The sequence below is a fragment of the Rhinopithecus roxellana genome, chromosome 10, assembly GCF_007565055.1.
Source record: "Rhinopithecus roxellana isolate Shanxi Qingling chromosome 10, ASM756505v1, whole genome shotgun sequence".
NCBI lineage: Eukaryota > Metazoa > Chordata > Mammalia > Primates > Cercopithecidae > Rhinopithecus > Rhinopithecus roxellana.
This window is the reverse complement of record NC_044558.1, coordinates 61,432,883-61,456,152: the sequence shown is the minus strand read 5'-3', so window position 1 is coordinate 61,456,152 and position 23,270 is coordinate 61,432,883. Positions and strand designations below refer to the sequence as shown.

The 23,270-nt window shown below is 48.7% G+C and overlaps 1 protein-coding gene across 7 annotated transcripts in view; it reads right to left on the bottom strand.

The window, feature by feature from the left end:
* The window catches only part of FMNL3 (formin like 3), a 62,938-nt gene that overhangs the window by 10,022 nt on the left and 29,646 nt on the right, over nucleotides 1-23,270 (bottom strand). For 4 of the 7 annotated variants that reach the window (XM_010385380.2, XM_030938841.1, XM_010385381.2 and 1 more), the window contains exons 2-9: nucleotides 13,427-13,510; nucleotides 11,035-11,115; nucleotides 10,739-10,815; nucleotides 6,929-7,012; nucleotides 3,395-3,547; nucleotides 2,027-2,135; nucleotides 1,768-1,844; nucleotides 1,349-1,442 (exon numbers count right to left, since the gene is read on the bottom strand). In XM_010385380.2, coding sequence (XP_010383682.1) covers nucleotides 1,349-1,442; nucleotides 1,768-1,844; nucleotides 2,027-2,135; nucleotides 3,395-3,547; nucleotides 6,929-7,012; nucleotides 10,739-10,815; nucleotides 11,035-11,115; nucleotides 13,427-13,510 — 759 coding nt within the window. Of the gene's footprint in view, nucleotides 1-1,348; nucleotides 1,443-1,767; nucleotides 1,845-2,026; nucleotides 2,136-3,394; nucleotides 3,548-6,928; nucleotides 7,013-10,738; nucleotides 10,816-11,034; nucleotides 11,116-13,426; nucleotides 13,511-13,585; nucleotides 13,605-23,270 lie in introns of those variants that run through there. The other 3 variants (XM_010385382.2, XM_010385383.2, XM_030938843.1) reach the window with 2 other exon arrangements.

Sequence of the window (23,270 nt, the reverse complement as noted above, 5' to 3'; positions counted from 1 at the left end):
TGTGCTCTGGCTCCCAGGAACATCATGGCAAAGGACTGGTTCAGACCAAGCTTAACCACAACTCTATATATGAAATAGAGCATTCTGGACACTATAAAAGAAAACCTGGGGCCGGGCGCGGTGGCTCATGCCTATAACCCCAGCACTTTGGGAGGCCAAGATGGACAGATTACCTGAGGTGAGGAGTTCAAAAACAGCCTGGGCAACATGGTGAAACCCCATCTCTACTAAAAATACAAAAATTAGCCGGGCATATGCCTGTAGTCCCAGCTACTTGGGAGGCAGAGGCAGGAGAATTGCTTGAACCCAGGAGGTGGAAGTTGCGGCAAGCTGAGATTATGCCACTGCACTCCAGCCTGGCCACAGAGTGAGACTCCATCTCAAAAAAGAAAGAAAACTGGGAACTACAATGTGGCTCTGGGTCTGTGGCCCCCACCAAACTACTGAGGGAATTCAGTAAAGCCTGTGCCCTTAAGCTGGGCTTTAGGTGCCTCTGGGGATAGGTCAAGAAGAAACACAGGGATATGATGCTGCCAAGTTACTAAAAGGAGGAGGGAAAGAAGGAGGAAGGGAGGAAGGCCATGGCTAAGACAGGAGGCTGCAGTCCTAGTGGGGATGCAGAGGAAGGGCCAGTGTACAGGAAAGCCCTCTCTGAGAGGGGTCTAGAGGCTCCTCTGAGCCTCTGGGCTTCAAGGAGGAAGAGCCATTTCCTGGCTTGAACAATGGATGCAAGGGAAGAGGTCCAAAGAAGAGGAAGGGGTGGGACCACCAGCTGTGGCTGGATGTCGAAGAATCCTGTGTTCAAGTAGATAGGGGTTTCAGAGGCAGGCCCAGGGGCTGGGGCAAATGCCACAAAGGAGTTCCTTCTTTCCTCACCAATAACAGCCAACAACCCAGGAGACATCCTTGCTTACCTACTCCTCCCATTTCAAACACATGTGCTTTGGGTTCTACCAACGGGTTCACTGCATCAGATTCCCATCTGGGGTGTCACTTAAGTACATATACTCAGGCCTCTAATGGGTCTGAACTAGAGCACAGGGATCTGTACTTTTAACAAGCTCCTTAGGTGATCTGGATGCAGGACCCAACTAGGACCATTAGACTATAGCCCTCAGTTAGCTGAGGGTATCTTTAGCTGGCCAATCAGGAGGTTTCTTGGCCCGAAGATCTAGTAAGACTAAAGTTCTGGTATTAAAAACAGTGGGAGTTCAGGAGAGAGGTTGCTCAGCCAAGCACTGGAATGTTAAAAAGCATTGCAGATCACAGGAAATGGTGCTTACCTACCTGGCTCCCTGCCTTCTCCCCTGCAAACACACACACACACACGCAAAGCCAAAAGACTGACCTCTTTGAAATTGTCAAAGGCAGCAAGGATGATTTCGTGACCTCCTCGCACCAAACACACAGCTGCCAGAAGCTCTAAGACAAGGGCTTTGGTCCTAAGGGGTGAAGAAGAAAAATTAACACCCTAGCTCCCCATCCTGACAACTACACAGCTCACTTCGCTGGCTGGGTAAGTCCTTTTGGAGAGTGGAGAAAGCCTCAGTGGTGAGGACAGAGGTGGGAGAAAGAGGACTTGCTCCCTTACTAAGCTGTGTAGACTAGAGGAGAGCCAGGGATACTTCTCCTTCAGCAGAGGTGGGGGGTCCAAACCAAGGCTCTGACAGGACTCCAAGGCTAGGCAGGACTTGTCAGGAATACATGGAATACAGATATCCAGAGCCCTGAACAGAGTGAGGAGGAAAGGGGAGGGAAGGAACTCACCTTGGATTCTTGTTATTGAGGCTAAGTGCAATCTCATTGACAGCATGGGGGTGGGACATGACCAGGTTGAATCCGTACTACAAGAGAAAGGACAGAAGGAGGGGACCTTGATGGTGGGAAAGAGAGAGCCCAGCCAATCTCCTTGACCACAGGCCCACCAGCAAACCTGTCTTTTATAAGCTGGTGCCCTCCTAGCTCTCCTGGTTTTGCAGATGAGGCAGAAGAGGTAGAGCACCCATGACTAGTGGTTCCCCCTTACCTGATAGTTCATGATGGCTCTGAGACAAAGGATACAGACGTGGACATCATCCTTCTGGCTCACTAGGCGGGAGTTCTTCAGGGCCCTGCGCCCAGGGAGAGTGCTATACCTGGGGAGATGGGCCAGGCAGTCAGGTGGGAGCTGAGGGTGCCAGTGAAGCATCTAGGGGCACTCACCATCACCCAGAGAGCAGGCTGCTCCTTAGCAGTGGCAAAAAATGGGGAATAGCACCTTGTACTAACAGCCAAGAGGGAGAGCGTGCAGGAGGTAGAGTGGTCAGCCTGTTTTCACCTCCTTCAGTAGGGCTTTATCAGCAACTACTCAGGATCCCGGCTTTATAACCAGTGCCCCAACCCTAGAGATCCTTCAAAATACAAGTAGTAGTTGTGTAGGCCTTCCTAGGCCCTGAGATGGGTCCAGAGACACAGTCATCTGAGCATTCCCTCCACCCACTTCCAGTTGCTGCACCTTCTGCACAATCTGTGGGACAAGAGCATCGTGGCTCCCATCCCACTTCTGTATCACAGAAAAGGCAGAGCTGACCCCCAAAGGCTTTAGTGGGGCCACAGGGCTATGTCTGGCTTTGCACCACCCCTCCAACCTCTCAGTGATGTTTCATGGAAAAGGGAGGAGACACTGTAGTATCTGCTCATGCATGACAAGAATAATCAACAGTGTCCAAGGGACACAACCCAAAGGAGACTAGGAGAAAAGCATGGCCACAAGAGAGATAGAAACCAAGGAAAGGGCCATTGGACCCAAAGGAAAGCCTCTCAGAGTAAGAAAGGGCTCTGAGAAGTCATCCAGTCCATCCGCCTACCTCCAGGCAGGACAGCTTTTTAGACACCGCAGACAAACAAATGAGCACGTTGCACCCTTACAGAGAAAAGGCCTGAAAGAAGAGGTGAAGGGAATGCGAGGGGCAGCCAGGTTGGGTGGGAGCTGGTCTCCAAGTAGCTGAAGGGGCAGAGTGAAGAACTACAGGGAAACAGAATGAGGGTAGGAGCTGGATCACCCAGTGAAGGCCATGGACCTATATGAGATGTGCCCTGCTCAAGAGACCCAGGAGGAATGGCAGAGTGTGAGTGAGGAATGAAGGTCCCCCCCAGAGAGGGGTGAGGAGTGGGGAGAGCTGGAACCCCACGTGGGGTGAGTGCAGCTGAGACCATGTACTTACCCAGGACAGACCGCTGGGCAGAGTCAAGGAGACAGAGAGGACAGACCAGAGACAGACTGGCAGGCAGAGGGCAAGAGAGCTGAGCCTGGAAGCAAGAGTGGAGGGAGGAGCATGAGCACTTACCGCTGAACCTGAGACCTGCACTGAAGGGTAGGGTGGGAGGCAGGCGGGCAGAGCAAGAGCACACATACCGGAGCACAGACTGGCGCGCAGAGCGAGCGAGGCTGTTGGTGAAGGGGGCCGACAGGGCGCTGGGTGGCTGCAGGTCCTCGATGGACCTGCTCCAGGACCGGAGTTTGTCAAATGCACCATCGTCACCACTCTCCAGACCCTCAAAGTCAAACCTGGAGCATGAAAGGACACACGTGCGCACACACAGGCACATACGCAGGAGAAATTCAGTGCCAAGGCCCCCCGCGAGCCCATCCCCACCCTTCAGGCCTCCAGGGCAACAAGAAGCAGGGGTAGCAAGGAGAAAAAGCAGAACTGGGCAGCAGAGACCTGATCCTAGCTGGAAGAGCCACTAACACAGAACAGCGGCAGAAGAAGCACAGGCAGCAACCAGGAGGGGAGTCTAAGGAGATGGGAAGCTGATGGAGGCCAACTCCTTTGCTCCCCACTGGCCAGGAAACTCCAGGAGGAGTGTCCTCCCCATGGGCCACTCAGGAGCTGGCAGTCTTTCTGCATTCTCAGCTTAGATGGAACATCTCTAGGAAGCTGTGGCCCCCCATGAAGAATCTGCCCCATAGAGGGAATGGTGGGGAATGGGCCAACTGCAGGTCTTGCTAGTTGGCAAATGCCAGCAACCAAAGGGCCTTTCAGTGCCTTGAAGGAGTCCAGTTGATTGTGGATGGCAGGACTGAATGGAAAGGAAAGGGGGTTCTGGCAAACCCAGAGTGGGACAGTCCTTTATTGTTTGGAGGAGCACCACTGCCCCATCTTAGCACTGGGTTTTAATGACCAGGTTCTCTATGGTTCTGGTTACTTGAGGTTTCTAGGTTTTTCAGGCATACAGGCTCCCTGGGCTTCAGTTGCCCTAGGGGAAGAAATTATAAGTTGAGATTGTGGACCAGGGTCCTGTAGTCTAGCCTCTGCAGGAGTTGAATGGTTTGTCACTTCCTGATCCTGGAACCAGATGTCTTCCACCATCAGCAATTATTATTATTATTATTTTTTTTTTTTTTAAGAGAAAGGGGTTCACTCTGTGGCCCAGGATGGAATGCAGTGGAACAGTCGTGGCTCACTGTAACCTCTAACTCCTGGGCTTAAGCAATCCTCCCGCCTCAGCCTCCCGAGTAGCTGGGACTATAGGTGCGTGCCACCATGCCTGGCTAATTTTTTAAAATTTTCTTGTAGAGATGGAGTCTTGCTATGTTGCGCAGGCTGGTCTTAAAACTCCTGGGCTCAAGCGATCTCTCATCTTGGCCTCCCAAAGCTCTGGGATTACGTGTGAGCCACTGCGCCCAGTCAACCGTCAGCAGTTTGTCAGTGTGGCCAGGACAAAGAAGATGGCCAAGATCACAAACTCACAGAGACTCCTCTCTTATACATCCTCACTTCAGGATATACCCCTCTGAGAAACCGTCTCTCTCCTTCTTGTCTTCTTCCTCCATGTAGGTCATTAAAGACTAAGGGAGCATCTCCTACAGGTTCTTCTCCCCCAAGAAGCATTCTGCTCAGATATGGGGTCAAAGGCACAGAGGTTGAGGCTTTCTGGAATAGGAAGGGATATCTACAGATGTCAGAATATTCCAAAGGAAGTGGGAGCAGGCTTTAGTGTCCTCGTGATCAGGAGGTGTTTAATGGGGCTCTCAAGTAGACATCAGAGGAATCTCCTGACAGGGAAACAGCTTGCTGACTCCATCAGCAACAACACTGTATCCTCTTGTACTGGTATATGCAGTTTACAAACAAGTATCTTCGCTCAAACTCTATTTGGCCTCACCCTTTCCCTCTCAATCCTTTCCAAAACACACACTCTCTCCCCCACACAGAGTCCTTCTTTTTTAAAAACAGAGTCAAAGGTACTGCCATGGACACTACAATACTGAGGTTCCAGGGTACCCTTGGTTTAGGGCAGCTGGAATTTGTTTGCTTTTCAAGTAAGAGAGATAGGCTTATTTGGAAAAATGAGCTACATTTTTCACTATAAAAGCTCTGAATTTTTAAAGAAAAATTATTTCATCAAATGTTATTTCTTTCTATAAAAAGAATTTTTTTAAGAGAGAGGAGAATCACACGAGGTATGACTTCTGCTGAGACAAGAATGAAAGTGGGCCACTCTTGGCTTTAACAGAGGATAACCTGGAAAAGGTGAGAGAGGCACTGAATGTAGAAGCATCAGTTCAAATTCCTAAGGAGATGACTCTGAAGACCTGCTGGACAAAGAAGAATGGCCAAGGGGGCAAGGACAGTAGTTAGAAAAGTAGAAGCTGGTTGGGAGCAGTGGCTCACACCTGCAATCCCAGCACTTTGGAAGGCCAAGGCAAGCTGGATTGCTTGAGCCCAGGAGTTCGAGGCCAGCCTGGGCAGCATAGTGAAACCCCATCCCTACTAAAAACACACAAAAAGTTAGCTAAGCATGGTGGTGTACACCTGTGGTCCCAGCTACTCAGCAGGGCTCAGGCAGGACCGAGGCAGGACTGAGGCAGGAGGACTGCTTGAGCCCAGGAAGTCAAGCCTGCAGTGAGCCAAGATTGTGCCACTGCACTCCAGCCCGGGCAACTGAGCAAGACCCTGTCTCAAAAAAATGTTAGGGCTGAGTCCTGGAGGAGTTTCCTGGGACACCGGGGAAAACTAGGGACAGTCATGGGCAAACCGGGAAGACTGGTCTCCCTAACGCTGACCTGTCCTAGGTATAAGTCTAAATGTGTTGGTCATTATGTTTATTATGTAATTCCATATATTCAGGTAATTGTGGTAGGGTATGCCACTTTAAATAATAATAATGAAATTAACAGTAGATCTGCTACCACAATACAGACCTAGTATGTTCCAAATAATACTGTTTTAACACGTCATCATCTAATTTTCACAACAACCCTGGAATGTGGATCTCCTTTCATAGAATAAGATTAAAAACTTGCTTTGAAGTCATACAGATAGTAAATAACAGAACTGAGACCCAAACTCAGCTTTGTCTGACTCAAGAGCTCTCATTCCTTCTACTACACCAGGCCACCTTTTCTGTGCTCACTTCTGGCTGCCTCCAAGCCCCCAAGCCTGCTAGAAAAAGACTCCTGAATACTTCATTTTTCTATCCAGCTCAAAAGGTCATGCTCACTGTTCCTGGGTTCTTCAACAATGACCTGGAGTAACCCTCTCACGTCTGGAAACCCAAAGTTGCTTCTGGAAGACTCAACTCTGCAAAGATGAATGGATCCCACCAAGGCATCTCTACCAGAAGCCAGGACACTTCCCTGGATTGCTCACAGCTTGGCATTTGGATGCCTTGGGTTCTGATTCCAAGCTCCCTTTCCATCTCTCTCTCCTGTTCTCCAAAATGCATCTTATCTTCTACTCCAGCCTAGTGCCATTCTTCACTGATCCCCAGACATCTCTGGGCTTGCCTGCCTACTTCCACACCACTGCTTGGGCTACTCCCTCCTGTCCAGGATTCCCATTTCCATCTTCATTGTTGAACTCTCACCCTTCCTTATCAAAGTAGAATAGAACTATGTCCTCCCCCAACTGGTCCCCAACCTTAGCCCCGGGGTGGTACTCACATGACAGAACACTGGGCAAAGGACAGGTAATCCACCAGCACATCCAGGCCTTTGTTTTCATCATTCAGAAACTCCCGCACCCACCTGCAGATAAAGGAAACACAGTGGAAGGGGTCTGCTAAAGTGAGTCAAGGATAAGGAGGGTAACATGCCTCTGATCCAACACCTCCTCCTCCTGGAACCCAGCACCAGGCTAGGAAAATTCTGAAGATCAAAACCCATGACAGACCCATCCATGGTCATGGACTTCCCCTAGGCAGGGAAGCCAGGGATGGGGAAAGTACAGGCCCTTCTAATACCACTTGCTTTATCACGAAGGTGCTTTAGACAAACAAGCTCTCAAGTACTCCCTCTTTAAGGGCCAGACCCTGGCTCAATTATTTTCTGCATCCCTCCACATGTCCTTGCTCAGTGTTTGTTGGAAGAATTTAGGAAGTATCAAGAGCATTTACCACAGGCCCGTGTGCAGAGTTGTGCTTGACCGAAGCCAGCAAGTCTCCAACCTGACTGAAGCCTCTCAAGACACCAGCAGGAAGAGTCAAGGAGAGCTCTGGAACAGAAGTATCCTGGGGCAAAGCACTCTCTACCAAGTTTAAGGAGAGGAGTTTTGGAAAGCAGTGAGCAGACAGAGATGTATAGGAGTTCTGTATGTAGTCATGTTGAGTTTGGCAGAACCAGAAAAAGCATGGGGGATGATCAGGAACTCCAGGATGTCTATGACCACTCCGAGTCAACCTGAGGACGTGCGCCCCCCTCAGCCAGGAAGGTAGACAACAAAGCACCTAGGGACCATATCCCAGGGCATTATTTTCCCTTCTGCTTTCAGTCCTTTTGGGCTGAGATATTCCTGGAATGAAAGTCAAGGGCAAATCTGGGAAACTGTTATATGACAAGTTCATTCCATAGCAGAAACATAAAACGCTCAGGTTGAAACCCTAATCTAGAGTGCTCTACTCCTTCAGAATTTCTGGGGGTCTTTATAGGAAAGCTCTGCCCAAACTGCCGTGCGGGGCCTCTTCTCCCCAACAGCTAGAAAACCAGCGCCATGTTGGCCAGCCACACCCTAAGCTACGGCGAGACTCTGGAGCTACAACACCAGGCCCAGCTGAGATTTGGCAGCAGGCTCTGGCTGAAGCTGACTGACACCGGAGCTGCCTGAAGTTAGCTTCCTCTCTGGGGGCCAACAGGCCTCCCGTTTCCTGTCTGTCTGCTCTCCAGCTCTCCACCCCCTTCTCATTTCCTGTCTGAGTCTATACTGCTATTTCGGGATCTTGACACTGAGGAGAGGTTAAAGGGTGCTTAGGCAAGGCACAGAAACCAATACAAACCAGGGAAAGAGGAGCTGGAGAGGCTCTGGAATCCCACTTCCCAGCCTTGTCCCTCTCCAGAACCTGAGTTCCCATCTGCTGCTCCTGCACACCCAACTTCTGCAAGCCCTGGGGCTGATCAGGCTGTGACCAAAGCAGGATCCTCCTCTCCCCAACTTGCCCTGGGTTCCTTCCACCCTGAAGCACCCACAATCTGACAAACGCTTCCCAGAAATCCAGGAAGAATCCTTCCACATAACTCTACCCAGAGAAGCTGCAGTTCAGATGGCAGGCATGCCTAAAATGCCAGGCACTGAGCTATTCTCTGGGAACAAAGGACCACATCCAGGACCTCTAACTTGTATGCCAACTGCCAAGAGGCCCCAGGCCTGGGAACCATGCTGCTTTGGACCTAGCTCCTGGCCAGCTGCCAGAGGGGCAGGCACCAGGTAGAGGGGGCAGGCAGCAGGGACTGTCATAAACTGCTCTGTGGCCTTCTCCCAGTGAAAGCACACCCCCATCCTCAGATGACTACAGCAAGACTTAATCAAGAAAACAAGGCTGGGTACTAGTGGCTCCACTTTGGGATTCTTAAGGAGATCACTTGAGCCTAGGAGTTCAAGACCAGCCCAGGCAACAAGGCTAGACTCTGTCTCTACTAAAAAAAAATTTTTTTTTAATGGCCAGGCAGGCCAGGCACAGTGGCTCACATCTATAATCTCAGCACTTTGGAAGGCCAAGACAGGCAGATCACTTGAGCCCATGAGTTTGAGACCAGCCTGGCCAACATGGCAAAACCCCGTCTCTACTAAAAATACAAACATTAGCTGGGTGTGGTGGCACACGCCTGTAGTCCCAGTTATTTCGGAGGCAGAGGCAGAATGGCTTGAGCCTGGGAGGCAGAGGTTGCAGTGAGCCAAGATCGCACCTGGGCGACAGAGCTAGACTCCGTCTCAAAATATAAATAAATAAATAAAATAAAATGGGCAGGCATGGGTGTGTGCCTGTGTTCCCAGCTACTTGGGAGGCTAGGATAGGAGGGTCCCTTGAGCCCTGGAAGCTGAAGCTTCTGTGAGTCATGATCACGTCGCTGTACTTCATCCTGGGGAACAGAGCAAGACCCTGTCTTTAAAAACAAACAAAAAGAAGACAGAAGAGCTGAGAGTGACAGAAGGGACCTGTGGAGGAATGCAGAGTGGCAGGTGGCTTAGGGTGGCAGGTAGCACTCAGGGTTGCCATTGGTGTCATTCTTGCCCTCACATACAAGGGTACTAAGCAGCCCCTGCCACTTTGTCCTTCCGTGAAGGATTCACCAAACAAAGGAAGAGGCTTGGCCACACCTTTCTCAGTGGCTTGGCTTTCAATGTCTGATTCACAGATGAGTTACAGATGCCATACTTGGGCCACCAGAGCACAGTTACTGAGGCCAGGAACCATCCCTTTCCTGTTCTCTCCTGTGCTGTTTCCCTTGTGATTGCTGCTATAACTGACTACACACACAGGTGTCCTCTCCCTCTAAAGAACCCCGGGAAGGCTTGCCCTGGGGGTGGATGAGGGCTGCTGCTACGACAGGAGGGGAAAGGCTGATGATGTCATTTGGCTGTCTCTACCCCACTGTCAGGAAGCCTGGGCACCCCACCCCCACCCGGGCCTCCACTGCTCACTTATAAGCACTGGACATTTGTGCCAGGCCCTCCATCAGGTCTGTACCCCTGCCTGCAGTTCTACATCACATGTCCCTCACTGTCCTTTTGCATGAGCACACATATGCACACATATACACACTTTCTCTCTCTCTCACTTTCATATATCTTTGCTGATTACAGTTTCGTAACACTGAGGCCAATACCCTCTTTCACTGTACCTCACACATTAGCCTTTTGCTTGTTCAGCAATTCCTGGTTTCCCACTCAGGGACGGGAAAAAAAAGACTCACACAGTTCCTAAGGGCCCTATCAATGGGTTGGAAGCACCACAGTCTGTGAATATAGAAAACATTCAGCTCCTGGCCCCCATTGCCTTACATCTTTCCTGGTGCTCAAGGAAGCTTCTTCTGCTCGTGAACTAAGATTATCTTCTCCCAGGCACCAAAAAGTCCAAATAGTCACAGAATGGGAAGTAGGTCTCAGCTACCCAATACAGTATGTTCCCCCCACCCTCAGCCTTCTCTGGGCCTCGCTTGGCCCAGCACCAGGCCACAGGCAGACTCCAGTCTCAACTGCTGTGGGAATGTCTTCCACTCAAAGCCACAGGCGGAGGACCCCAGGAGAGGCCTCAAGCTTGCCAGAAACATCTAGTCAGCAGCTGGCAGAGCTGAGGGGGCAGAAAAGTCAGAAAAGAAACAGTCCAAAGCTCTGGGGAGCCAGAAGCCATTCAAGGGGCAACTCTGCCCCACGGCAGGGAAGATGAACAGGAACACCATCCCCAGAGGATACCAGATCCTATGTGCCCAGCCAACAGCCTGGGGCCAGGTGAAGAGGCTACTGCGGCCAATCCAACTCACCCAATGTGGTTGGTGCGAAGAGAGATCTCCAGCTCCCTTAGTACTTTGGTTGACTCCTGCACCCTCCTCCTGAACTTCTGTAAAAAAGGGTAGAAAAGGAGAGGAATACAAGAGGGCAGTTATAGATTTTCCCTCCATTACTGGCCAGCCATTCCAGGCCCCTGGCCACAGAACCCTGAAATCCAGCTCCCAATGCTCAGAAACAGATGTCCAATATCCAACTCAAAGGGTTTGCCCCCAAACCCCACAGGACTATAAAGGGTGGCAAGACGGGGCCTCTCTGCCTCATACTTCACCTTCCGAGTTACACTGGGGTCCAAGAAGCTCTGGAGTTTCTGAATGTAAGTGTGGGGAGGATTCTTCACCTGGAATCGTTCCTGTAACGGAAACATGCATATGCGTATCCACAAAGACAACCAGAGACCTGAGGAGGGCACTGAGGAAGAAGAGCACTCATAGTGTTCAGTGTGAGGGGACTCAGCCTCTTCAAGTTGTCACCTGGCTCTAGACATCACCTAAACTTGAGGTTACCTTCCTTGACTTATCCCCAGGTGTTGCCATCTGTTGCCATCTCCTCCTTCTCCAATTAGTGCTCCCTGAGCCTAAAACGTTTTTCTATGTCAAAAAGTATTTTTAAAGTGTGCTGCTTGCTACAAAGATATTGGAGATTACAGAGTTGTGAACAGCACCCAAAACAAAGACATAATTGATTGGGCTTAGGAGGCCGAGGCAGGAAGACTGCTTGAGGCCAGGAGTTTCAGAATAGTCTGGATAACATAGAAAGACTCTGTCTCTACAAAAACACTTTAAAAAATTAGCCAGGCATGGTGGCTACCACATGCCTGTAGCCCTGGCTACTTAGGCTGAGGTGGGAGGATCCCTTGAGCCCAGGAAATTGAGGCTACAGTAAGATATGATCATGCCATTGCACTCCAGCCTGGGCAACAGAGTGTGATCCCTCTCTAAGAAAAAAAAGAAAAAAAAGATATGATTGGGAAATGCTGTTCACTGCCTGGCCAACTAATGGATATGGGTTAGGAATGCCAAGGGGAGAGGAGCTTGGCCTTATAGAATCCAACTTTCTCAGCAATGAACTCTGCGGTTGGGACTGGAATGGTTTTGCTGAGCTGACACAGCTCAGGGCTGCAAACACTGCTCCTTGCCCAGACCCCAGCAATCCAAAGCAACCTCAAATACTGAAGGCTGCGTTCAGCAAGGTCATCCCTCGATTCCCTTCTACAGAGCCTGGGACCACACCCTACTTTGGCCCAACCCCTTCATCTGACCCAAAAAGAAACTCAGGGAGTACCCCTTTGCATTCTGGTCCTATTAGGGCTGCCACCACCAAGATATCTGAAGAGCTGGTAGGTGGAGGGGCTGAAAAATATCCAGGAGAATGATACAGTGTTAGAGAATAGGACCTAAAAACAAATGAAAGAAAAAAACGAAAGGTCTGAGAAACAGCTGAAATTGACCTAGAAAAGACTGAGAGATCATCAATTAAAGAACCTCAATACCAAAAGGTTACTATTCTCCAAACCCCAAGCAGGTGCTAACCAACTCCTCTTAATGCAGAGCACAAGGAAATGGACCTTTGGTGGAGATGGGACTTGGACTAAGATCTCTGAAGCATACTCCTAGCTTATGTCAAGCAGCATGACCTGGGGAGGCAGTGGAACAGAACAGTTAGCACAGACTTGGCATCTGCTTGCCTGAGCTCAGCCCTGGCTTCATCACCTACTAGCATTAGGCAAGTTACTGAGCCTTGGGTTCTTCATCTGTAAAATGCCAACACTGTCTTCCTCAGAGGGTTCTGTGACGACTAAATGAGGTATTTCAGTGTGTTGAGTACTTGGTCCATAACAATGGATATTCAATGAATATCCATTCCTTGAATGGTCCAACTCAATGAAATAATAAACATTACCTATTATTATTTCACCCAGAGCCTGAAAAGAAGTAATAAAACTGTACATGGCAAAGTGCTGGGTAAACACACTACCCACACTGCCAGATACTTCCATCTCTACCAAGATGTAAAAAGGTAAAAGGCAACTCTCCCAGCCCTGCATACAGGCCTGTCTGAGTTCACAGACTTGTGACTCATGATCTTCAAATGCATGCAAGGGAAAGAGCCAGGTCATATGTGTTAGAAGATTCTCAACTCTGAGCAAAGTAATGATTTCTATTCTCTTCTAGCTTTCAACACAGTTCATGTAGGGAGAGTTTTCAGACCTTGACTCTTCTGAGATTTGGGAACAAAAGACTAGAGCCTGGGGCTTCTCATTCCTAGAGGCCCCGAGATAATGAGAAAGACCCTGCTATTTGCCAGGGCTAAGACAGAGTGAGAGATCAACAGTCCTTTGAGCACCCTGCCAGGCATAGCCCTGAACCTGCACAGCCAATCCTATACCCCGATCTACACAAACCCCCTTATACTATTGCCCATTAGAAGAAATCAAGACAGCTCTTTGTGGGAGCTAGAGGAGAACTTGGCCTGCTAGTTCTGTCTCTGTTATGATAATCTTCTTGGAAAAGAAAGTGAACACAGATGAGGCCAAGCTTATTATAAACATAATGCAGGGTTCCTCAAGGGACCCAGAGCTGTACTCAATGCCTTTGGCCCCACAGCCTTAGCCAGCCCAAGACACAACTCCCCACCTCCCTCCTCTTTCCGAAACCCCATACCTGGTCACAGATCAAATCCCACTTCTTCTCATTGTCATACTGCCGCAGAAGCCGGGCCTTGTCTGGAGGCAGGTTCATGGAGCTCTGAGGAGAGAACCTGAGTCAACAAGGCTGAAACCTCCCCTCATCTGGAAAAGAGAAAGACTAGACCGCCCACACCTTTCCGCTACTGGGCCCTCAGACTTCACCCTGACACTCCATCGCTGATAAGGCAAGCTTGGAAAAGTGGAGCAGTCTTCCAGCCTCCCCTTCATATTTAGTTGAGTTTGGTTGAGCAATGTTTTCCAAACCTCTGGTCGTAGAATCAATTTAATGAGTCAAAATTAACTCTATTTTAAATGAAAACGAGCAGATTAAAATAGAATAGAAGATACCAGAATTCATTGCAAATAGCAAGTATAAATAATGCTTTGTGAAGCTTTAGTTTCTTTTATATTTTATGTATATACACAAATGTGTCATATACATACATCATACCATAAAATGTGATGGGAACATGAGACAGGTCAAAAAATTTGAAAAGCCACCAGGTTAAAGCAGCAATTTTTTTCAGTTTGCTTTTCCCCCACAACCTGAGAGACAGGTAACTTGCCTACAACATCCACTCCCATCCTGAGCCACCCACAACCTATGTAGATGCTATAACTGTGACCCTCTTGCCCATATCAGCATACAAGTGAATGAGAAGAACATTAGCATGAAGATAACTGCTTAAATTTTTTTAGGAAAAAAATATTTAGGCAAAAATTCACAAAAGTACCAGACTTTAATTGTTAGTAGCAAATTACTAATGACATCTCCCAATTAATTAAGACACCGCAAAGCACCCTAACCCCTTGGCAAGCCACTCTAATATAGGCTATTTGAAGGACAGCCCAGGAATCATTTTATTTTGTTCACCACTGTTTGGTGACTGAATAAAGTATGAGAGAATGAGTGGGTGAAGCCTAAGGACTTCATCCATGGACTAGCCCTACCCATGCTAGAGGCTACATTCCCTGCCTTTATCCCCATTCAGCCAAACCTTTCTTCTCATCAGTCTGGCTGTCTTTGTTCCAGATCACAGCCCTTACCTCTAAAGGCAGTCTGGGTCAGATGCAGTAGCTCACACCTGTAATCCCAGCACTTTGGGAGGCCACGGCAGGCAGATCACTTGAGGCCAGGAGTTCAAGACCAACCTGGCCAACATAGCAAAATCCCGTCTCTACCAAAAATACAAAAATTAGCTGGGTGCAGTAGTGCACACCTGTAATCCCAGCTACTCAGGTTGCCAAGGCACAAGAATTGCTTGAACCTAGGAGGTGGAGGCTGCAGTGAACCAAGATCACGCCACTGCACTCCAGCCTGAGCAACAGAGAAAGATACCATCTCAAAAAAAAAAAACAAAAACAAAAACAAAAACAAAAACACACACACACAAACAAAAAAGAATAAAAGCAGTCTGACACTTTAATCAGATCACTGTACCTGCCCCCTTGTAATCTTGAATCAAATATGATCCCCTACCCGAGGTGTTGCAGCTGCATGATAACCCATGTGACTTCCCACAAATTCAGCTTCTTCCCGAGCATAGTGCCGGCCACTTAGAAGGCTGCCTCTCATCCTTCTCTCCTTTAGCTACTGTCCAAGTTCAGCTCTTAACTCTCTGGTAACCCAAGCATGACCACTTCATTTACCTCTGCCCAGTTCTTGGCATTTTCATCCCTGGGGACACGAACTATGTGCATCCAGGGTCCCTGAGGAGTCACATAGGCCCTGCATTATTCCAGAAGAAGCAAACAAATCCTAGAAGGAGGTCCTCCAACTTTTGATGGAACCAAAAGAAAATCCTTAAACATTTATTCTGTCACACTATCTATTTATTATAAATATAATGCAGATATACTCTTAAATCAGCTGTATACTCATCTAGCCCCTAAAGTGCTATGTCTATTCTTACCATCTCCAGCTCCCAACATGCATCTAGTGGGGGCAGTAAGGTGATAATAAACCATGTGTAAGAGGTCCCAGGTCTGAGCTACAAGCCCAGCTAATAGCTGGAAACGAGGTCACTATGGCTCAAAAAGGAAGTAGGGTTGAAGTCTTCGGCTGGAATTTATACATGGAAGAATTTATAACGTGGGGCAGGTGAGAGAAGAAAGTGGGGCAGGTGAGAGAAACAAAGAAGGGGAAGAGAGCCCCACATCACACCTCTCCCTATGGTTCCTGCTGCCCCATGCATCTGCCTGAACTTCCACAGGAAAGTGAGGCTGAGTCCTCCTCATAGTCTATGTAGTATGGATGGCAAGATGGTCAAACACAAGCCTGGAATGTTCTCTCTGAAACTACTTTGTTAAGGGTCAATCTCAGCATACCCGTCTGGACAGCAGGACAGGAGCAAGAGGCCTCAACAAAACAAGGACTCAAAGGTCAAACCAGAGCAGTTCTCCTAACTCAGCCTAACTGGGGCCAGGCTGCTGCCAGCTGAACTCAAGACAGAACTGAGCAGAAACAGTCCTCAGGACTGGTCCTGGCTCTGTGCATATCCTAAACACATCGCTGCCATCTGACCATTTCTCCTAAGTCTGTGCCATGAAAATAGTTCTGTTGTCTCCCCTGGAAGAAAGCTGCTGGAATGGGGGAGGGGGCAGCCTGTCACTGCTGTGGCAGACATCACATCCTGTCTATGCCAACTTCCTCCCTCAGCCACCCACTGTCAGCTGCGGTGGCTCACACTTCTCCACCAGGTGAACTGAGGAGGAAACACTTGGTCCCCTCGGTTTGAAAAACTGGGCAAAGTCACTCCCTTGGGTAGTCCCAGCCTAAGAGTCCCCTTGGAAGAGGCACAGCAGGGACCTGGTCAAACTCTAGATCCCCAGGAAGGAGTGACCCCAATTTATGGAAACAGGTGGTAGAGGCATGAATCTGCTCTGACCATAGCCACATCCTCCTGTCTAGAGCTTTGGGTGGCACTTTCTTGACAGTAGTCTCAAGACTTCTCTGCTTCTTCTGGGCTGAAGTGTGATGGGGAAGGAGATGGGTAAGGGGAATTTCCCCAAGCTCCAGGATTCTCAGAAGAAACAGGTCACTGGCTGCCAGTGGGAGCCACCTGCCAAGGGGGCATAAACCAGAGCCTGGCCCGGACAGTTGTCTTCCTGCTAGACAAGGGCATCAGGGCTTTTGCCTCCACCTGATAATGTGTGTGAGTCTGGCAGGGCTCCAATGTCCTGAGGAAGCCACTCTGCCCTTAGGAATGACAACTTCCTGAGTTCCAGGGACAGCAAAGGAGCAAACTTGACACAGTTCCGGTCTCAGTCAAAAGGGTTTGTTTCCTTGATATTTTTTCTTCAGTGGTTCCACAGAGACTATAGGCTCCAAGAAGGCAGAAGCTGAGTTAAGTTCTTGCTAACTCCTCATTGAGACCCTTGCTGAGCAGAAAGGAGGCAGTGGCTGTCTTGGAAAGGAGAGGGCACTAAATGTGGGTGAAGTCAGAGGGCCCAAGATCAACTTTGGGCTCTTCAGAGTTATGGAGCCTTGGTGAACGCATCCATAAACTGGAGATAATCTCACTACTTCACAGGGTTTTAACTGAGGATTAAATGATAAATATTTTATGTCTGTATGTGTCTGGAACACTGTGGGTGTTCAACACAGTCCCCGCCCCACTTCCTCCTGAAAATCTTGTGTAATGTTCTGATGTCTGAGGGACCTGCCCTTTTGCTTCTAGGCTGTCTCTCTCTCTCTGCCTCCATCCTACCTTCAGCAATTGCTTCTCAACATTCTGACCACAGAGCAATCCATTATCCCTTCACTGATACTGCTCTGGCTTCCTCTAAGACTAGGCGCCAATTTAAATATCATTATCCTGAGGGGTGGGGGACATGGCAGGAGACTCCAAGGAAGAAGGGAGGTAAGTCACAGCCGAAACAGTTACAATAGGAGATGTGAGGAAAAGCGGAAGATGAATTCAAACTGAAAGCAACTCTGGGAGTGATTCCTAAATCACAGGGAACCAGCAAAACGTCTAATAATAAAAACCTGTAATGGGAAGAAGCCTAAAGGCATGGAGCTGGTGCTTCTCCAGCAAGGCTGCTCTGGTTTTACTGCCAGTTTGAGGCCAGGCAAATCTCCCTGCACACTGAGGTGCATGTGAGCAAGGGCCCGGTTCCTCCAGCAAGGTTTCCTAACTCTCCACCTGACCCCTGACAGCCCCAGTCAAGCCAAGGAGGAGGGAGGCAGCTCTGGTGGCAGAGGTTCCCTTCCCTTTCCCGATCTGCACCCTCAGCCCAGTGAGCCCCTCCTCGTTTCCTTCCCACTGCAGGGGAAGGGAAATGCCGGTAGGGTTTGGAGTTTCCTTCCATGCTGTGAGCTCTGCTCTGGGACTCGCCCCTACTCTGACAGTCTTCTTGAGCCAGGCCTGGGGAAAACCCAACAAACAGAAATAGGAACCACCAAAAATTCCCAACTGTTTTTGTTGGTCCCAATCATGATAAATCTTAGAAACAGACACCAAAATGGCACAGCTTCGAGAGACAGGGAGAGAGACGTTTGTAACGTTCCTGGGAAAGAAACTGGAGGCTTTAGGGAAGCTCCAGCAGGGACTGTTTGTTTTGAGAAAATACAGAAAGTGAGAGGCAGTTTTATTAATGTTTTCCCTTTTGAACCACCTCCCACCAGGTTTCCTATGGCTGTCTTCTCCAAGTATGGTAGCCTCAGCCCCCATGCTCAGCCCATGGGGACAGGGAGTCCTGAGAAACTGAATCTAAAACTGCCCCACAGATTAAATGAATGCTGTCCTGGGCACCACACACTTCTCAACGTGCTGCTGAGCCCCTGACCGCAGGTCCAAGTCCTCCCTGGCATCCACAAATCAGGCCATTGAGCAGATGAGCAGAGATGGAAAGTGGCAAGAGGACACAAAATTTGGAAGTCCAGAAGACTGCTGAAGGAGGAGCTGTAACACTGTGCTCCCACCCCATGTTCCCATGTTCCCACTAGGATCCCCCTCACAAACCAACAGATCTACCCCAAGCCAATGGCAAAGCAGGCAACACAAGGCACAAAGGCCCATTACTAGCTGCCAGAAGGACAGAGTGTAAGGAATGGCCTCCACATGTCTCTACTGGTGGGCAGTAGGCACAGCTGTGGCCAGTTGGGCACTGCTCCCAGAGGGCGAGAGCCCAAGGAGGTGGGAGCTACCAGCTCCTGCTGCCTTGGCCCCTTGGCGGCCACAGCCAGTCCTGCTGCAGTAGCAGCTCCCAGACAATGAGAGTTATTTTCAGCCAGCGCTTTAACACAAGCCAGCTGGCTAGTGTGCAGGGCGGGAGTCCTCCTCCACCCAGCCCGCCCAGACGGCAGGCCAGCCGGCCCAGCCCATTGCCTATGCTGCTGCTGCTGTCACCGCCACCGCCGCCGCCTCCATGTCACTGTTTGTTTATCTCATTGTTCCAGCACAGCTCCTTCTAACTCCCCACAAAACTGCAATCGTTTGTAAAAGGGAATCAAAAAAATCAGAGAGTTTGATCAAAGGTCCAAGAGCTAAAATTTTAAAAGGTCCAGACATGGGAAGCACGGCAGCCCCTCCAAACACCCACACTTTTCCCCAGCATTGTGACTGGCTGGGGTAGCACAGGGGAGGAAATGGAACAGATGGATGGTCAGATCTCACTGCAGCTCTCACAGACCAAGGCCAAGCCTGGCTTCGCCGCCAACCTGGGGAGACAAAGCTCAAGACTGCTCTTCTTGCCTTGACTCCCTCCCATCCTCCTCTCCAGAGCCCAGGTTTGGAGAAGATAACTTGAGACAGATAGCCTGAAATGGGCTGAGTCAACTGTGAAAGGTTCTGGGCAAAGATCTATATCCTGTGGCAGAAAGGAAATCACAGAACAGTCAATGACACTTGGCTGGAAGGACAGGCAACCCCCTGCCCTGCCTTGATAGAGTAGCGGCAAACACTTCAGCTGTACCACCCCACTACCACACCAAAGTACTCAAGAATAGAAAGGGTGGAAGGCAGCAGTTACCTCCCTGGACTCTAGGCCTCCAGCCCTGGTCCTGCCCAACTCTACAGCCTCCCCAGGGCAGCTCCCCATTACTGCTCATCTCCTTCCTTATGTCATCCTACACGCAGGAGCATGTGAGTATAATACAAGTCTAGCCACACACAGCTTTCTCTAGGCCCCAGCTGCCCTATTAGACATCTGAACAAACTACTTAGGTACCACATGACAAAAGGCACAAGAAAAGTGGGTGCTCCTTAAGTGTCTGTAGTAGCTTAGATCTGGCTTGCTGTTTTTGTTTAATTGAAACTACCACTTTGGGGATGAGCTGCCAGGGAAAAGCCAGCTCTCACAGGCTCGAAACCATGTCTGCAGAACGTGCTTCTGTGGTCACTGAGGACTCTGTAACCAGAAATGACTTGCTGAGCAGTTACGGGCCAAGTCCCTGAGCAGCCTGGAAGAAAAAGAAATGGATTCACCAGATGTCTCTGGTTGAGCTCTGCAGTTCACACCAGGGAAGTTGGATAAAGGAGAGGTCCTAAAAGGCCAGCATCATTCAAACAAAGAGATGGCTTTTTCTAAATACAATTATACCCCCGGGGCCTCTTCTTCACCCTAGAGAATTCCTCCACTGGATCCTGAGAAGGCAAAGGAAATTGGCCATGTCCCCAAAGTTGGTAAAGACTCAAACTCTTCCCTTTGCCACACTGTTGGCCTCATACGTGACATCAGATAACCTCTGCAGGTAACCCTGAGGCCCCCAAACCCTGATTAAGGCCACCCTTTCTGGCCTGCCCAGTCAAAAAATACATAATCTCCAATAGGAGCTTCTGTCAGCGCTTCCCAACTGAGCACCCAGGCCCTAGTAAAAAGCTACTGCCACAGCAACTTGATCTGTCTACTGGCTCCTCGGCCCCTCCTCGTGGTTAGCCAGACCCACACACTCCCCAGTTACGCAGAATGGAAACTATTCCGCTGGGGGCAGCTTATTTTCCAAAGCCAAGGAGTCTTGGGGCAGAGCCTCGCATTCTCCCTGCAGCCAACCAACGACCTCCCTCTCTTCATGAGGTTCTGTCCTCCCACCTGGGAGCCCAGTGGGCAGTGCTACCTTTCAGAGGACACAATATTTCTGGGGTCACATCTCCCTCTCTCCCCATACCAATAGGCCCAGTGAGTCTCCCTCCCAAGGTCTCTCATCTATACTTGCCCTTCTGTTCCCACTGTCACCACCTGGATGGGCCGTTATTGTTCACTCGCCGCCCTCTGGGATAAGCTTCTAGCTGGCATCCCTACTTCCAGTACTTTTCTCCCTGCCATCCTGCACATGAATGAAACTTTCAAACTTCTAAGCACATAAATCATGTTTCTCCTTGGTTCAGAAATCTTTTTTGACTCCTTGCCATTTATATGAGAAAACCTGAGCTCCTTGGCCTATTGCTCTCAGCATCTTACAGTAAGAGCTTCTGAGGTAAGATTCTCTCCAGGCTGGCCCCAGCTTCTCTGACCAGCCTCATCCTCTCCCACTCTGTGGAATCTCTCTCCTGGGACAGCCACTCTTCCTACTCCTTAACCCTAGGATTTGCTTGTTATTGATGTTTCCGCGATCTTCTGACTCGCTACCTACTACTTACTACCTGACTTAAAATCCAGCGGCTCTATGACTACCCAACCTAAAATAATCAGCCCCTCTCTTGAGCTCTAAGCATAATATTTAAAGAATAAAATGGCAGAGACCTGCCTGTTATCCCCTGACCTCTTCTCCTCTTCCTTAGTAGTGAACCTCCACTGTTGAGTTGGACACTTGACAGCCTAGAATTGATATATGTCTCAGCTTCCCTTGCATTTAGGTATGGCTGTGTGACCATGTGGGATGTAAACAGAAGTCGTGTGCACAACTTCTGAGAAGTGTCACTAAAGGGAGGGAATATACCCTTCTTTTCTCCTTTCTGCTTCTAGCTAGTTGGAATACAGACAGTGGCTGAACCTTCAACAACTATTTTAGACCGTGAAGTGACTTTGGAAATGAAATCCACATGGATGAAATAACAAGAGAGAAAATACCAGGACACTGATACCATGGACCTTTAGCACAAATTGAATGTTTCATAGTGGGGTTTTTTTTGCACATGTTTTCTCTATTCACAACTAGAAAGAACATAAACTCCTTAAGGGAAGGGGCCATGTCTTACCCTTCTTTGAATCATGTGCAGGTGCTTAATAAGTAAGTGATTGATCCTGCTCCTACCACTCCTACCACCAAGTCCCTTACTCAGTCTCCTGGCTAACTGGGGAAAGGGAGGATCTTTTAACTTTTTACCACTGTCCTTACTATTTCTGGGCTCTCTTATCTATAATCTGTCTTATGTTCTACAGCCCAAATCACTTTATATATTGCTTTCCCCTCAGCAAACTCCTACTTTTCATTCTGAGTTTCAACTCTGTCTTCAGTTTATGCCATAATCTAAGCAACTTCCCTGCTCTTCTCTTTAACCAGACTCATCTTCTTATAACCTGCTAGAACACAGGCTTCTAAGCACAGGAATCATCATCAGCTTGTTTACCACTATAATAGGTGAGCAATAAAGATTGGGCAAATCGAATTTCTCCATTCACATATTCCTTCATATATTCATTCATATAACCCTAAGTTGTCTACTCCATTGTACCCCAGAGACATTACCTCCTTTCGAATTGCCAGCCATGCTTCTCCTCCAATTCACAACAGGTGAAATCTACCATCTCTAGCAAATCCTTCATAAATGAGAGTAGTAACATCCACTCTCCCAACAGTGTCTCTGCACATTTACTAATTATTTTAAAATGTGTTCATGGAATTGTGGCTTATGGTTAAAGTTTCTTCACCTTTTCTTGGACAATCAATATATATGTTTATCATAAATCCCAGTGACACTCCTAGAGGCACATATACAATGTAGTGGTTAAAGCACTAACTGTGAAGCCACACTGCCTGGGTTTGAATACTGGCTTCACCACTTACTAGCTGTGTGGCTTTGGGAGAGTTATTTAATCTCTGCAAGCCTCAGTTTCCTTACCTGTAAAATGGAGGCAGGAATAATAGTACTTACCCCATAGTGTTGCTGTGATTATTAAATAAGTTAATATATGTAAAGAATTTAAATCAGAACCTATATAGTAAATGTCACACATAATACTAGCTATGTGTTTTTGGTTTGGTTTTTTATTCAACATTTAGCTGGGAAACAACTCTATGCCAAGCACAAGCTAGAATTTGGCAATATCAAAATAAACAGAGTATGGTCACTACATTCAGAAAGTTTATATCCTGAGGAAAGATAGACATGCAAATCAGGGGTCAGTAGAGACAGCGTTGCTGTGAAAGAGGCACACACAGTACTGTGGGATTCCAAGGAGGTAACATCTAATTAGACTGTGGAGTCAAGTAAGGCGTAAGGCTTCCTGAAAGAAATGTCACAGGATTTATTTTATTTTATTTTATTTATTTTGAGACAGAGTCTCGCTCTGTCACCCAGACTGGAGTGCAGTGGTGCGATCTCGTCTCACTGCAAGCTCCGCCTTCCAGGTTCATGCCATTCTCCTGCCTTAGCCTCCCGAGTAGCTGGGACTACAGGTGCCCACCACCATGCCTGGCTAATTTTTTGTATTTTTAGTAGAGATGGGGTTTCACAGTGTTAGCCAGGACGGTCTCGATCTCCTGACCTTGTGATCTGCCCGCCCTGGCCTCCCAAAGTGCTGGGATTACAGGTGTGAGCCACCATACCTGGCCTATTTTATTTTTTTTTGAGACGGAGTCTCACTCTGTTGCCCAGGCTGGAGTGCAGTGGTGTGATCTTGGCTTACCACAACCTCCACCTTCCGGGTTCAAG